Here is a 17,496-nt window from a genome sequence, read left to right as displayed (position 1 = left end):
GTTTGGATGTTTCTCCGGGAGTCGGCAGTGCAGGAGCACAGGGACGGTAGGTGACCCCCCACGGTCAAGGGGCATGTGTAGTCTCATGGCTCGGGGATCCGACTGGAATTCGCTGAAATGATGGGGCTATCACTGTTGTTCTAGTGGTGGCATAAGAGGAAGTCATTCGCACAGGATGGAGTTTTAGCCTCAGTGTAGGTCAGTAGGTCCAGGGTCTTTTATTCCATGATTTTCCACCGTTTCTGTAAAATCCTGCAGTCTGGCGAGCAAGATGAATGATGCTCTCCACAATTGACACAGATGGAAGGTGGGGCACATGGAGTATCGGGATGTGACGGGCATAAACAATCTCAACATGTGAGACTGGAAGTACAGCAGGAAGACATATGACCAAACTTCCAGCACTTAAAGCACCACATCGGGGGAGGGACATAGGGCTTGACATCACAGCAGTAGACCATCACCTTGACCTTCTTAGGCAATGTCTCACCCTCGAAGGCCACGATGAAGGCACCGGTGGCAACCTGATTATCCCTCAGACCTCGATGAATGTGCCAGATGAAATGAACACCTTGCTCCTCTAAATTGGCACGCAGCTCGTCATAAGACATCTAAAGGAGGTCCCTGTGGCATATAATACCCTATACCATATTTAAACTCTCATGGGGTGTGATACTGACAGAAACATCCTCCAACTTGTCACAAGCGAGTAATGCCAATAACAGGGCAGAGGATGCTGTTTTTATCAAAAGTGACCCAGAGTGCATTTTGGACAAGCCCTCCACCTCCCCAAACTTGTCCTCTAAATGCTGTTTAAAGAACTGAGGCTTCATGGACACAAAGGATTCCCCATCAGCTCTTGCACATATTAGGTAGCGGGGCAAATAAGCTTCGCTGAAACTCTTAGCCTTTTGTTCCTGCCATGGTGTGGCTAGAGAGGGAAACGATTTGGGGCCATAATTCTTGCATTAAATTGAGCCCTGGAACACTTACAGACTGCTGGCGGCTGGCCACCAGCAAGAGAGGACGTGCCACACGTCACTGAATGTCATCCACCCTGATGTCACCCACTCCGACCACGGACCCTCCCCACGGGCACCACCCAGCCGCAGTACGGCCACCTGACAGGATGGCCATTGCCATGGATCCCAATGCCCCAGGGTGACAGGCATCTATTCCTTGGCATACAAGGGGAGTTAACGGCGCAGGCATCAGCAGGGCGATTTCTGTGTTGTTTCCGGGGCTACAACCAACAGGATACATGGCGACCCCACCACAACGGACTGGCTACTGTGCTGGGTATCAGGTGCAAAGAAGTCCATGGTCATTGTCGGTGCAGAAAGCGACACAGCATAGTGGATTGTGGAAACTGCACCCAGGAATGTATCCTCACCCAAGAGACGGAGAGTGAGTGGGACTGCAATGCAACGACGAGAAAACGGACTAAAGATCTCAATGCACGATGGACACGATGCACCATGTAAGGCGCCCTTCCCCAATTGGCTCGTTATTTGGAAAAATTTTGAAAAATGGAGGTCAAACCCTACAGGGGACCATCACATAAAGGCCAAAACGTGAGAGACTCCTTTTAGTTGCCTCTTATGACAGGCAGGAATTCCGCATGCCTATTATAACCCCCAGACCCGCAGGGGGGCTCAGTTCATAGTGATAGACAGAAAGTTGTTGAGTAAAACAGAAGTAGTATCTTGTGTTCCCCAAGAAAGTGTTATAGGCCCTCTATTTTTCCTGAGCTACGTTAACGAGGTAGGAGACAATCTGAGTAGTCCTATTAGATTGTTTGCAGGTGAGCTGTCATTTACCGTCTTTTAAAGCCATCAGATGACCAAAACAAATTGGAAAATGATTTAGATAAGATATCTGTATGCTGTGAAAAGTGGCAATCGACCTTGAATAATAAAATGTGTGAAGTTATTCACATGAGTACTAAAAGCTATTCGCTAAATTTCGATTACACGATAAGTCACGCAAATCTTAAGGCCGTAAATCTAACTAAATACTTACAGATTACAATTACAAATAACATAAACTGGAACAATCACATAGATAATGTTGTGGGTAGACCAAACCAAAGACTTGTGATTCTTTGGCAGAACACTTAGAAGGTGCAACAGCTCTACTAAAGATACTGCTTACACGACGCTTGTCCACCCTATTCTAGAGTATTGCTACGCGGTGTAGGATTCACATCAGGTGGGACTGACAGATGACATCGAAAAAGTTCAAAGAAAGGTGGTTTGTTTTGTTCTATTGTGAAATGGGGGAGACAGTGAATTGGAGTGGCAATCATTAAAACAAAGATGTTTTCATTGCAATAGGATCTTTTCATGAAATTTCAATCACCAGTTTCCTCCTCAGATTGCAAAAACATTCTGTTGGCACCCAACCACATAGGGAGAAATGATCATCACTACAAAATACGAGAAATCAAGGCTTGCACAGAAAAATTTAAGTGCTCATTTTTCCCACGCGCCTTTTGATAGTGGATCGGTGGAGAGACTGCTTGAAGGTGGTTCATTGACAACCTCCGCTGAGCAATTTATTGTAAATAGCAGAGTAATTACATAGATGTATATGTACTCCATGGTCTGGTAAGACATAATGAACATGTAGCAAAATACTGTCCAGCTATTTACATGTTTGACTGATTAAGAAAACTGAATTTTTGTGTCCTCTTGTGTAAGAGATGGGGAATTGAACACCAGGATTTTGTCTTGATAGGCACTTTCACTAATCCATTTGCACATATCCTCGATGGGGTAACATGAAGTGTGGTATACAGTATATTAAATGGTTTGTCAAATGCTAATTTCAGTGTTTACAGCTGAAAATGTGCGTATGGATGGTAAAGAGAGGGGAAAGGGGGGAAAAAAGGGAGAAGGAGGAAGACACACATACCTCAAAGCATATTCAAACTAGCTTCATTTTACACCACAGACAAGAAGTAGATACCCAACCAGAATCACTTCCCAGCACCTCGTTTACAAATAAATCAAACAGAAAGAGGTAACAAAAGACAGACAACAAGGAGAAACCAAGTTCTTGCAATTGATAGCGCTATGTTTCAAAGAAAACTAAATTTTTATTCCTGGACATACTTGTGGATTTATTTGATCATATCTTCAAAGATCATCTTCTTATCAGTTTATGGTGTATTTATTTAAATATAAAATATGAAACACCATTTTAGTCATTACATCTGATTCAAACACTGAAACAGATTAAATTTGATTCTGTTTAGAATTGTGTTGAGAATTTTCCCAGTTCTTTCGATGATCATTTCAACAATTCTGAGGCTTTTTCCTTTCTTTTCTTTTATAACCAAATTGTATTAAGTTTATGAACGCCACCACTCCGGCTAAGAAATGAGAAAACACTAAACAGAAGATGCTGTACTTCCAGTTATCACACACATCGGTACAACTAAAATCCCGAAATGTACCATCTTTCTGTGACAGGTATTTGTGCCCTATCATGAACAAGGCTCTTGTTTTCAAAGTTATGGATAATCCGGATTAGGATTCATTGTCGAGAATCATGAACAATGAACATCACATTGCTAATTTATAAATTTCCTCTTTCTACAGATAGTCTTCCCATGACTGGAAACAGTTGTTCTATTGGGCTGGGGTCACAGAAAGCAACAAACTAAAGATTCAGTTAGACATTACAGTCGAAGTCATTGAGCAGCTACAGGGCAAGCTTGCAGCAGGCAGGAACAAGCAGGGTGTGGTGCAGTGATAAGACAGTGGATTCTTTCTAGGTTGACAGCAGTTCTTATCCCAATTTGGTAGTTCAGATTTACGTTTTCCCTGGTTTCTCTACATTACTTAAACAAATGCCAGGATGGTTCCTTTGAAAACGGAATGGCAGAATTCCTTCTCCAAATCCAAGTATGTACCAGGTGTACCGGTATGAAATGAGCTTTTTTTTTTTTTTTTTTTTTTTGTGAAAATGAAACACTAATTTTTAATTGAAAAGTAAAAACATTTTATTCAAGGTACTGACCATTGCTTTCTATACGTTTTGACCACCTTTCTGGTAATTTGTGGACACCACACCAATAGAAATGTTTGCCTCTGAAGCAAACCAATCAGGCACCCAATTTTCGACTTCTTCGTAGGAATCGAATTGTTCCTCAGCCAATGCATGTCATATTGATGAAAACAAATGGTAGTCAGAAGGGGACAAGTCTGGTGAATACAGCGGATGGGGTAGCAGCTCCCAGCCAAGTGTTTTGATTTTATCCTGAACCTATTTTGCTTTGTGTGCAGGTGCATTGTCCTGTAAAAAAATTACTTTGCCATGTCTTCTGGCCCATTCTGGTCTTTTTCATTCAATGCATAGTTCAAATTGATCATTTGTTGTCTGTAGCGATTAGCATTCACAGTTTCCCCAGGTTTTAGAAGCTCATAATACACCACACCTTTCTAATCCCACCAAACACAGAGCATTGTCTTCTTGCCGAATCGATCTAGTTTTGTAGTCGATGTTGATGGTTGTCCCGGATTAAACCATGATTTTTCCCATTTAGGATTCTTGAAATAAATCAATTTTTCATCACCAGTAACAATTCGATGCAAAATTGATTCTCTTTCATGTCTTTGAAGCAAAATTTGACAAATGGTTTTTCAGTATTTAATCTGTCTTTCATTCAATTCATGTGGCACACATTTGGATCTTTTCCATAGCTTGCAAACAATCAGAAATTGTTTGTTGTGCAACATTTAGCACTGCTGCCATTTGCTTCTGTCTCAAAGTATCATCTTCATCCAATATTGCTTGCAATTCGGTGTCTTTGAACTTTTTTGGTGGTTTTCCACGTTCTTTATTTCTTACATCAAAATCATTATTTCTGAACCATTGAAACCATCTTTTGCATGTTGCTTCTGATAGAGAATGGTCACCATATGCCTCTACAAGCATTCGATGCGACTCTGCAGCACTTTTTTTTCAAATGAAAACAAAAAATTAATGCTTTCCGCAAATCATCACTTTCTGGTACAAAATTCGACATTCTTAACACAATGAAAACATATAATGATGTTTGTTCCATGATTTGATGTATACTAAATATCTTTGACAGATATCATACCAAACAAACAAACAAAAATTAAGGCTCGTTCACAATAAATGTTCCCTATCGACACATTTGTATCTTAACGCTCATTTCGTACCGGTACACCTGGTACTCCATCTTTATTGACCTTGGTGTCAATGGGCAGTTAAACACAGATCTTCCATTTTCTTCACAGAAGCGATGCTGTCCACAGCCCATACATGGACATTTAGACCAGAGGTTTGACAACTTTTCCTCTGGTGGAAAACTTTGAGAAGTTGGTCACTTTGATGGAACACCTTGTTCATTTTTATTAATACTTAAAAATGAGGGAAACTTATTTTATTCAGTGCTTATTTCAATTTTAAATTACAACTAATAACACAGAAATCATAACAAAAAATAGTATCATCAAAATGTTAGAAAAAAAGACCACCACATTATTAACAGTTTTTCTCAGAACTTGTCACACACAAGAGTTCCACAGAACATTTTGGGAAACACTGATTTAAACATATGCCGCTTGAGTAAATCCTGTCTGTAACACTTAATACAAAGGATGTATAAAAAGGGATGGTGCAAACTTACATGGCTGAAAGTACATGATAATAGAAGCACAAATGTCAAGTAAACATGGGCTCTAAAACACGTACCTTAAGAGCTACGAGATATTCTTGATTTTCAATATTGTGAAACAAATCTTTTCTACTGCAAGCTCTTTGCTTTCCATATATTGGGAACTGGTAGTATGGACCAAAACAAGAAGAAAATAACATCTCGATGCTCTTAAGGTATGCATTTTAGAGCCCATGTTTAATTGACATATGTGCTTCTATTATCATGTACTTTCAACCATGTAAGTTTGCTCCATCCTTTTTGATACACCCTGTATATAGGTGGGCAGGAAAAGAAGTAGTTTATGACAGAAAATGCAATTGATGCCACAAATGAAGTCTATCACAAATTGCTCTTCTTCTTCTTCTTTTTCTTTTCTAGTAGTGAAGCACTAACAGGCCATTGAAAGCAATGTATTTCATCTACTACAGCTCCTCAAGTAACCACATTGTTTCATACTGACGTCATCATCTTAACAACACATATTTTGTTTACTTGTTTCTTAGAACATGACTGGTTTTGAAACAAACGACTTAATTTTACCTGCACGTCACTTTATGCTTACTGTAACCGAAAGAGTTAGAAGCAATAATATGAAGGTGGTGTGCAAGGACCAAAATGTTCTCCCAATTAAAATGTGGTCATCAATCCTTTGAAAATGATTTTCAGTTGGGTACGGTTCAGACCACAGCAATAACATCTCACATTAATTAAATCACAGATCTGGTACACAAATCACCAATAACTGACAGAAAACTTCCAGAAGACAATGGAGCCCAACTGTGTCATGTGGTGAGATTGATCCAAACCACCAGTGCAACGTCTTTACAACAGCCAACCGTGTTCAGAAAGGTATAGATTTTCAACAGCCTTCATTCCTCATTTGTTGAGTATAGAGCAGAAGGAACACTTTGAATGAGAATACAGTTATGACTCTGAGATAAAAGTCCAGTCATCAGAGTCGAGTGGTAAATATCTTCACGTTCAAACCATGAAAGAGCGTATCAAACCAATGTCAAAATGATTCTCCCTTCTTTTTCCCCCCCCCCTATCAATGGAATTGTTCACTTCAAACATCAAACACTCAAGCATTATTACTATGCAAGTTGATGAACAGGTTTCAAGAGAAAATTCAAAAATAGAGAACACATTTGGAGCAATATTATTTGTGATTATTTCATCATGACACTGCCTGCTAAAATGTGGACAACTGTCATCCTCGGACACACAACTCTCCGAATCTCACTCCATATGACTTTCTTATTACAACATTAATATCTGTGCTGCAAGGATACTGTTTTGACACCATTTATGACATCAGAGAGCATTTGCCATAGGCACTGAACAACATCCCCTTTTTTTTTTTTTTTTTTTTTTAAGCATGGTGAAATAGAAACGCTTCTTAGAGATGAGAGCGTGAGAGTTTCTAGTTGGCTACATGGCTGAAAAGTGAGGAAGTCAAAAAGAAATGTTTCCTATTCTGGTGTGAGCATAATGAGAATACCCTGGGCACTATGTGACGAGGTACCTTGCCTGAATTTAGCACCAGTATTTATTCATACACATGATGTCATGCAATTACGTACAAAATAAGTACAGAACATTTCGAAACAATTTTACATACATATAAAATGTGAAACAATGGAACACAAACTAAAAATAAGAAGTAGAGTTATAAAACATTAGACCAAAATTTGGCCACATGTCCTTGCACTCATGAGGTCAACCACCATATGTGCATTAGGACATCCAGAGCAGTTTGTGGGATACTGTACAATCTACTTTTCATAACATAGGCATGATCTATCTCCCTCCTTGGAAAAATCTCACTTGCATGTATGAAATTTCTTCCTGGCTATTATGCTGAACAGATGAGTTACAGCTTTCCAAGTGATCCAGTTTAGATCAGAGCCAGGGTAGTTTTTCTAAGCAATGCCTAAATGCTGGCTTTTTTTTTTTTTTCACTACAAAAATATCTGGAATCATCCTTTTCAGTTTTGTATCTAATAACTATAAAAGTCACGTGCTGGGACAAGGAATATGACTGTCTCATCTACAACTGTTCCAAGGTTGTGACTGTTCATTTCTTAATATTAATGGCTGTTAACGATTACCTTTGGTGCTTAATACCACACCTGGAGCTACATATTATGACTCAAAAAATGTCGGAGGGAACACAGTTTTCAACTGCTAATGCTTAAAGTTGCAATGGGTGCACAAATACAGCAAATTATATGTGGACTGGTGACAACTTTCATTGTGGGAATTTTGATTTTCTTTTTTGATTATGATAATGCTCAGACACGAAAAAATTTTGCATACATTTTGGAACATAAACCAAACTAATGGCAGATCAACTTTAGTCTTGGTTTTTATATAAAGCTGATATTTGTAACTGATGCGTACAAACATAGTGTCACCGAGGGAAAATATCACACAGTTCCTCCTCCTTAATCAGTATTACAGCAAGGAAACAACTTTCAAATATTAATTGGAATTCAAAAACCTACTGCTCTGGCATACCCTCTATTAAGAACATGCAACATTATGTCATACAGTAATAGATTTACCAGTGACCTCCATAAAGCAGTGTTAATGAACTACAGAAACATATGAATCCAGTAACAACACAAAAGTGTGTCATAGGCTTTTTTCAGTGTGCAGCACAGCGCACATAGTAAGCAAGGTCATGCGACAATAAGACACTGGACTTGTATATGGGAGGACGGGAAAGCTGTTCAAATAGTCAAATCTCCATTCAGCCTACCAGATTTAAGGTTTCAGTTGTTTTCCTAAATCGCTGAAGCCAAATGCTGGGATGGTTTTCCACTCTTAGCAAAATGGTAATGCTGGCTCATGCTCCACATGGAGACTCGGTTTCTGTGTTCTCTTGAAATATTAATACAGAAATGAGCAACAAAAATATTGCTTTATGTAGAACACTAGGTATTTTTCTATCATACACAATGAATACTATGATAACACAATAGCCAACACCAAATATACATTAATGTGAAAACTTTGTTAAATTTTAAGAAATACTTTTAGAAAATATACAACAAACAGAACTGGTAGGAGGACACTTAACTGTCGCATCATGTGGTACACTTCTGCCTGCTACTGTACATTGCTTCATCACCTGCTTTTGTATATGCTTACTATTCTAATGTTCTACACAATTTTTGTAGCTTGGGAGTCTATGGTGCACACAGATCTCTCCACCATGCCCCATGATACCCAGCTATATTTGTGCTAATTAAAGTGGGCGATGCTACTAATGCCAGGTCCCTCTTCTCCTCACCACCACTACAGTGTCTAAACTTCATATTTATTAACTTCTTCCTCATCTTCCTTCTCCTAGTGTGCATCCTGTCTACTAAGGGGTCCACAGAATATGATACATTTTCTACCCCTCCTGGTACCACAGTCATCAAGGTAACCTAAAGGATGAAAACTGTGTGTGCCACCTGTCTCTCAATTTTCATATTTCAACTGTTTATCATATTTGCCGAGGCAGAATTGGTGGAACAGCTCAGCATTCATCTAAACATGCATGGGAAACTGCCTACAAACCACACCCAGACCGGCCATCTTACCAACGAATAGTCATTAATCTGACACGTGGATTCAATTTAGGTCTGACTCACCTCCACGTCTCACAGATTAGTTCAATGTGTGTTACACTACATGAGCTGGTAAACTTCTTTCCAGTTAATAGTTTCATTATTTTAAGTATTAACAATAAATTGTCCATATGATTACCATGAATTCAATTATTATTGCATTTTAATACACTGTCTCCATTCATGAGCTGACTTTCCAGTGGGGTTGGGTAAAATAAGGTGAAAATTCACCTGATATACTGAAACCTAAATAACCTTGTGTATTGATGCCATGTATATCATCAATGGTAGTGAGTAGGGATATGCAAATCTCTGCTGTAAAGGATATCTGCACAACTAAATGAATATGATGAACTAAAATGCTTTCATTGACTATCAGGTTACACTTTCTTTCACCCTGACCATAAAATCCACTGGAAACTACTGAATTACTTACCTAAACTGTTACAAAATATCCACAGTGCTTCACAGTTGGAAGAACATAGACTGCGTTATATAATTTCCTGATGTTCTACTTTTGGGAACAAGTCCTGTAGAAGGAAACTGTGTAAAAGTAGACTCGTCAGACCAAGTTACATGTTTCTATTTCTCAGTATTCCAGGGCTCTGGACCATCGAAGTCTCTCTTCACATTATCCTGGTTTACAAGAAATTAGGCAATAGCATCTCATGTTGCAGTCAGGTAAGAACATGAAAGGTAAAATTATATTTATTTCAACAAAACATGTCATATGCCTGCTGTGCTTTTATTGGCTAGTTAAAACCAGCTGCTGATATATCATTTTGCATTTCTTTCACACCTCACAATTAGTGTTCCCAACACTGATTTAAAAAAAAAAAAAAAAAAAAAAAAAAAAAAAAATGTACAACCGAACTGGTATGATTTTTAAAATTTGCATGCCACATGTATGTCTCCATATGTATTTCTAATCTGCTTTTTCTTACACTAGTCATCTTTACCACATATTCCCCCCTTCTCAAGTGTGATAGAAAACAATATAATCTTTCTTCCACCAAGTCCCATCAACAGACTTCTATAGCATCTGTCTAACATTTACCTTTAAATATGAGCTACAAAAAAGATTGGTTTCAACACAATGGTGCTTCGCTAGCATGGATGTTGGAGCTGGTATGACCTTGCTTCCTTTGGCCTTTAGGCTGACTTAACCAGCCAGTTATACTGGGACCTACACTTCAATGTAGACTCTGAATCATGGTCCAACAATATTTTCACATTAACAAACATTGCCAGAGGTGAAAGACGTGATAAATGACAGATAAAATGTCCTAGTTCTGACCACCAGAGATTGAACTGATGATCTATGGATCTGTAGTTTAGACCACCTCTGAGCCACTCCAACCAAACTGTTAATGATCCTAACTGTGCCTCTAAGGCTTTATTTAATATCATAATCACCCCCCCCCCCCCCCCCCAGAGATTGGATCAATACTCAAGAACAGGTTGATTTAGTGTTACAAGTAGTTTCTCTAATAGAAGTATTGCAGTTTCCTGCAGTTCTCTCAAAAATTCTTAGTATCCTTTTAGCTTTTCCTAATACTGGTCTCACATGTTCTAGCAAAATCACACTACTTGCTTCATAGGGTTACCACACAAACATTTAAACAATGCAACCCATTCCAGACATTTACCACCAATGCTGTAAATGAACATATCCTTCCAAAGTGATTTTGGCAAACTATAGAAACCTTCAATCAAGAGGGCTAAACCAATATTTTAAGCAGGCTCCTCCTGGTTATTAATTACTGCATTTTCTATGTCAAATCTCTCAGTTCCTGCCAAACCAAATACCAAACCAATTCATGCCTCACATTTATTATCTAATGTGCACCCGCATGTTAGTTACACGTCAGCCCTTGCTCTGTGTTTCTCCACAGGAGCAAATGCAGCACCATTCTTTAAGGTTTAGCTCATGCCAGACAGATTGAAATAGCTCTGATTGAGAAAGCTTACCTGAACATAATATCCATGACCAACTCATCAAAATTATGTACCATATCATGGACATAACACTGCCAGAAACCAGACACTGGCAGAGCTTGAGAAGAAAAACAAGAGGAAAATGACAGTCGAAACCCTTAGTTGGAAGAACACCTAAGACTGAAATTTTCCAATGGGTGAAAAGCTAAATCTTGCCACATACAACTCAGATGAAGTACAATGCTTGTATGACAAACCAACAATACTAATGTGAAATTTGTAGCATACATGAGATGCAGGAGTGGGATTATTCAGTATGAACAGAACACTGAGCATTATGGATAAATCACCACGAACCCACATTGTGAACCAGCTTCCTGTCTGCACGAAGCTCTACAAATCCTGTACTAAGAATGATTTATTCGAAGATAATGAAAAAGCGACTCAGATTGCAGAAATCAGACCTCTACTGAAAATTTGTTTCTTTAGTCTGGATAGTTTGTGGTTTGCCATTATGTGAATGTGCAATCTTTTAATCTGATGTTCTTGAAATTAAAATAGGAATAATAATAATAATAAATAATAATAATGCAGTATTAAGAAAAAAACCTGAAATTTCAGCTAAATAAATAAATTCTTTTGTGAGTTAGGTACAATTTTTTGGTCAACCAGCCATTTCTTTATCCGGTCTGAGATCCGGTCCCACATAGGCCAGTTAATCAAAAGACATTGCACTAAAAAGACATTAGTGTGGGGAAAGCATGAGCTTTCTATTTTGCTTGTTCACATATTTACTGCCTCATAATTATCATTAATTTCCTCAAAATTATTCCCTTAGTCTTTATGATACCAATATCACATATCATATTTTGCAATAAACTAAATTACTGAAATTTTAAAACTAGATTCATCTCCTCCTCCTACTTTGTCACAGAAGGAGCAGTGCATGGTGAATTTTACCCAGTAACAGGAGAGTGGCTAGCACAATTACTGTATCAATAACATTACAGATATGAACTCAAAATGTTTAGCAACAGACTTTAGTTGTAATGTACATTCCACAAATGTGTGTGACTTGCATCTCAGTCTTATACAGCAATACAATATCCTTCACTATGTGGAAGCATGCAGTTAATACATTTGAAGGACAACATGTCAGGCCACAGATCTGCGAGAGCTATTCTCACTGACATTTAAATTTCAATACTGCTCATATGTCTGAAAATGCAAGAGATATTATACTGCAACATAAATGGTCAGTGATCGGTTGAAAAATGATTCTCACACCTGTCACATGCTTCTATAATTTCTACCACTGACTACGTGATAAGAATATGCTGTAACACTTAGTGATCATCAGCACTCTAAAGTATGCCTTAAGAGTCATTAGCAAGATACTGCAATGGAATACACAACAGATACCATGTAACACTGTTACCATTAGTCAAAAGTTGTAGGAATAAACCTCACACTCTTTAGATAAAAAAAGTCAATCTCCTTTATTTTCCAGAATGCTCTGAAAAATAATTCCAACCTAAATCTGACACTAGAAACTAATATAAAATTGTCAACACAATACACATATATAATGAATGGTAAAGAAATTCTACATTTTTTGATTTTTTTTCATTTACACCATTTCCATTTCTTTTTAACATTTTAGGAAAATGTTAAGTACTTTGAAGTCAAGTGCCCAAACAGTTTTTCACGAACATTCCATTATAAAACAGTTAAAATGTCAGTAAAAAGTGAGAGAGGACTTCCAATTAAGCTGCTTGTACCCACAATAGCCTGATACTTATGCACATACACAAAGTGCAGTTGCTTATTACTTTAATGACTAAAATTACAAATAGTTCAAAGCAGCCTACTGGAAAATGTACATACCTTTTCTGCCCAGCATCACTGCCAAATGGAGTGGAGTATTTCCTGGAAAAAAAAGTTCTTTTATTTTCTAATACTTATAGGAATACAACTTATGATATGGATCAGTATAAATATAAGCAGGGCAGTTAAAAATGGCAATCACCAAAGACTATGAATCTTTTAAAAACAAATGCACAGGCTAAAAATAATTTATATGGGTAATAAAATCTTAGGTTGGCACTTTTCACCTACATAGCCGTTAAACTAAACTCTTGTAGACTTTCAACGCAGCAATATAATTACTTACTTCATATTAAAGACTGTGGGATTATTTCCTACATGTCATACCACTGGTAAAACCACAGAATTATGATAATGGGATGAAAGAAGAGTAGGGGTTTACATTCCATTGACAAGATCATTAGAGAAAGAGCCAAGCTTGGAGGAGGAGGAAGGGGGGGGGGGGGGGGGGGGGGGAAGAAGATACTGGCTATGCTCTTTCAAAGAAGCAGCATTTGCCATATGAGATTTAGGGAAATCATGGAAAAACTAACTCTGGATAGCAGGACGGGGAGTTTAACTGCTGTCCAGTGTCTTACCACTGTGTAACACATGGCTCCATTAAAAGATAGAAAGTTCTTGGTGGGATATAAATAATGAGAGATGTAAAGATAACAACAAACACTGTCCCAGCCACGACAATGTGGCCATGCAAGACATCATCTGAAGTCTTCGCAATGCTTTCAGTCTTGTTTATGTGCCAAATGACAATTCAATGGCTCAATTATGCAGTGACTTGTTACTGCTTTTACTTCTTCCATTACTCATATACATTTTGGAACTATATACACAGCATAAAGCACAATACATTTTTATGTTACCGATACTCCGGCTAGAGTGTGATATTGGAAATACCTTCCCCAGACCCTTGAAATCTTGATTGTGATGAAACACTGATCTGTAGCTTAGGCCAGAGGTCTACGTTAGGGTGAAAGATGATTTGGTTGCGCTGGCAAGGCCAGTGAACATGAATTGCCAGTAATGGCTGTGGTAAGAGACTGGCCTGTATTGTAGCCCAATATTTACATTTGTGCCATATTTAACGCATTTTTCCATCATAAATTCAGAGAACATATATCAGACAATGGACAAGTCTCCTATGGGTATTCTGATGCACTTCAAGCACGTAAACTATAAAAAATGCAAAGAGGGTCCATTATGTAACTTTTACCAATATCCTGCACATCCATATTTGCTACCATATACACGTCGACTCAAACTTTGAGGTTAAAAATTTTACAGCTAGCAGATGATGCTGAACTAAGTATTATGAGATATGCAACTAACAGTCAGAAACGAATAAGTAGTTATTTTATTGGCATAAACAACTTACACTTTTATAACAGTATGCCAAATAAAAACTGTCAAACTCTGTAAAAACATCAGTAACACATACAAAAACAGACGCAAACATTCAAATATCCCTTATATCTGTTGTACAATAAAACTATAACTACAACATTACAAACTAGTTTCTCTGCAGTTTTGTTGTTTCATGCACCACCTATTTTTGTAACTGCTTATTGTAGGCTGCTATTTAAAAATAATCTGCCAAAAATCCATTACCAACAATGCTCTTTGTTTTTTCACTTATAATCTCAATGCCGATGCAAAAACGTTAGCAGTTTGCAAATGCGTGATTTACATGCATTACTCATTCAAAGCTTTGTCTCTCTTGAAATATTCATTTTCAACCACTGGTTTTTCATCTCCAAGTACACATTTTATAAGCCTCTACTAACTAGAAATGTTTGACCCGATAGGTTTGAAACACCTTGCAAGTAACTGCAGATTAACAAAGTAGTGACAAATTAAGACCCAATTTATAAAAGCCCGATTAAACATGTAGGACAGAGAAACAGCAAAGGGGCACTGGATACTCACAAAGAAAGTTCTTAGTGCTCATGAATTTCACATACAGAGGTACCTACTCCGAAGATCTTAGAACTTATAGACTATACTCTAAATCAGTTCTTCACTGCTTGTAGGGGTGTGATAGGTCCTTATTCAGATATTTACTTTACTCACTATCAAGTTAAACAGGAGGCCCAATAACAACTGTTTTAAGAATTTTTGTCATTCATTTTGCGCTGCACATTGTAAAGAATATTCATACATTGTCTTTTATATGTTTGATAGCAATATAGATGCTGTTATACCTAATAAGTTTAAAATGTGTAACCCAATAACACACTTTCATTTGAGCTGTAGAAAACTGCTAATATTACCCACTCATTGCAAATAAAATTAAATGTACTGTTTAAATATTTTAGTGGATGCCTCTGCTTTTCACAGCACTGCTCATGGCTGGGGCCATTGTGCCAAACACCATCTCATCCCAATACTGGCACCTTATGATCCCACACTCAAATTATTAAGTACGGGTTGAATAAAAGCACTGCACAGTTCCTGGATTTTATCATGGAGTTAGGCCCATTAGTTAACAAATTGGTCACAGACTATAGCCTCATCTTTACATCCTAGTTTATTGCTGTAAACTTTTTAACACAGAAAATGTAAAGATTGTTTCAGAATGTAGTAAAAAATAATAATATTTCCCCTGACATTTGTTGGGACTATTTTTATTTATGTTTTTACAATCAAAAAAATAGGCCTACGTGTTTCTATGCTATTTATATTTTCAGAGGACATAAATAATGATCAAATTATTACAAACTATATCAAAAGCGATTAAGATTGTGGTTTAACACCCGGTTCAAAACGACATAATTAGAGGTTGGTCACGAGTTCCACATGACCAAGCACTGGGCGACACGGTTTTTAACGCTGGCATTAACCTGCAGTGATTTAGGAGCGCCATGGGAAATCTAATTTGGAATGATTGGATGGAAATCTCAACTCAGTTCTCAAAACAAGGGTCCTGCATCTTAATCACCACTCCATCAACCATACTCAAAGTAAAGATAGACATGAATGCTGTAGTCCTAAAAGGTAAGACCCACACGTGAAGTGATAATGTCAACAAGATTTTAAAATGTAACAGGAAAACATACTTTAATGTGCGATGCACAAGCTCTCGATACTGATGTAGACGGCAGCAGTGCCACGGGAGCACGGCCAAATACCAAATTACAAAATAAACCTAATTCACTAAGGATATTTCGTAAATGTCTGCGATTCTTTTCCATAAAGAAGGTATGAGATTTTGTGAGAATTTGTTCGTGTTTTCCATAGTGCAGTTTGGGCAATTTTTTTTATTACCTCCTGTACCTGTTAGCTTGAAGCAAGGTATACAAGCTATGTTATGCACAGATTAAATAGCAGACTGCTCACTTGCTACTAACATAAGTGTACTGTGTAGTTCTGCAAACGAAAAACGACTTCCTCGCAATGTACTTACAATCCGATTTTTATCGGGGGTGACTTCAAGTGTTTTTCGGCCTCCAAATATCACTATATAATGTTCAGACCAATTGCGATTAGCACTTAATTATTACTCACTTACCTCAAAGTTAATCATCCATACAAAACTGTTGTATAATTGTGGGAAATACTTGTACACAACACACACAAAGTTTGCGGAGAAGAGACAGCGTGAAACAAGTCATAAAAACTAAGCAACATAACATCAGGAAACCATACCATGTTTATCCTTTTTTGCCAGATCATGGGTCCGTAAGAGCGCCGACAATTTCCTAACATCTCCGCGGAACACACATTCATGTAACGGGTAACTGTCTGCTTCATCTGAAGCCATAGCTTAAAACTAACCACACGAAATTAAAGCACAGCACAACACATCGTGAAACAGGCTCCTTCCCTCCTGCACAGCCACAGTCATTCTCATACGGCTGAGAATTTCCTACAACGCGAGGGTTGTACGCTACTGTTTTCCATCTCACTTTCAAAAAAATACAATCACAAAAATAGTACAATCAATTGCCAAAGATTATTTAGATACGGAACAACCAAAGTTATTCCTTTCAATATGGAGCCGGAATTTTACACTGGTGCAACACACAGCATCGATACGTGCGCAGCTAAAATTAAATATGTAAATTATCTTCAGATCTTAATGTTTTCCTTGTATCAACGGATTATTCTGTGAAATTGCAATAACTATTCTCAGAAATTCAGAAAGATCACTTTCTTATTTGCTGAATTTCAAATAGCCTATATGAAGGCTGATTCACACTTGGCGAAACAGAACGGTACATCTCCCATTCGAAAGTTAATGAAGTTTCACGACGCTCGTTTATTCTATTACTGGATTGCGTTCTTTTTTAGCGTCATATACTGTATTGTATTATTCTGCGTTTTATTTTAGCAATGAATTTACTTTATTTTACTACTTTG

At 37.7% G+C, this 17,496-nt stretch overlaps 1 protein-coding gene across 2 annotated transcripts in view; it reads right to left on the bottom strand.

Annotated features, from left to right (window-relative positions):
- The window catches only part of LOC126299563 (ankyrin repeat domain-containing protein 13C), a 105,048-nt gene extending 87,866 nt beyond the window's left edge, over positions 1-17,182 (bottom strand). Inside the window, exons 1-2 of one of the 2 annotated variants that reach the window (XM_049991560.1) lie at positions 16,783-17,182; positions 13,141-13,182 (exon numbers count right to left, since the gene is read on the bottom strand). In XM_049991560.1, coding sequence (XP_049847517.1) covers positions 13,141-13,182; positions 16,783-16,897 — 157 coding nt within the window. In that variant the 5' untranslated portion in view covers positions 16,898-17,182. Of the gene's footprint in view, positions 1-13,140; positions 13,183-16,645; positions 16,728-16,782 lie in introns of those variants that run through there. The other variant, XM_049991561.1, reaches the window with a different exon arrangement.
- Positions 17,183-17,496: the final 314 nt, after the last annotated feature.

The sequence above is a fragment of the Schistocerca gregaria genome, chromosome X, assembly GCF_023897955.1.
Source record: "Schistocerca gregaria isolate iqSchGreg1 chromosome X, iqSchGreg1.2, whole genome shotgun sequence".
NCBI lineage: Eukaryota > Metazoa > Arthropoda > Insecta > Orthoptera > Acrididae > Schistocerca > Schistocerca gregaria.
Note: the sequence above shows the minus strand (reverse complement) of the source record. Positions and strands in the feature narration are given on the sequence as shown.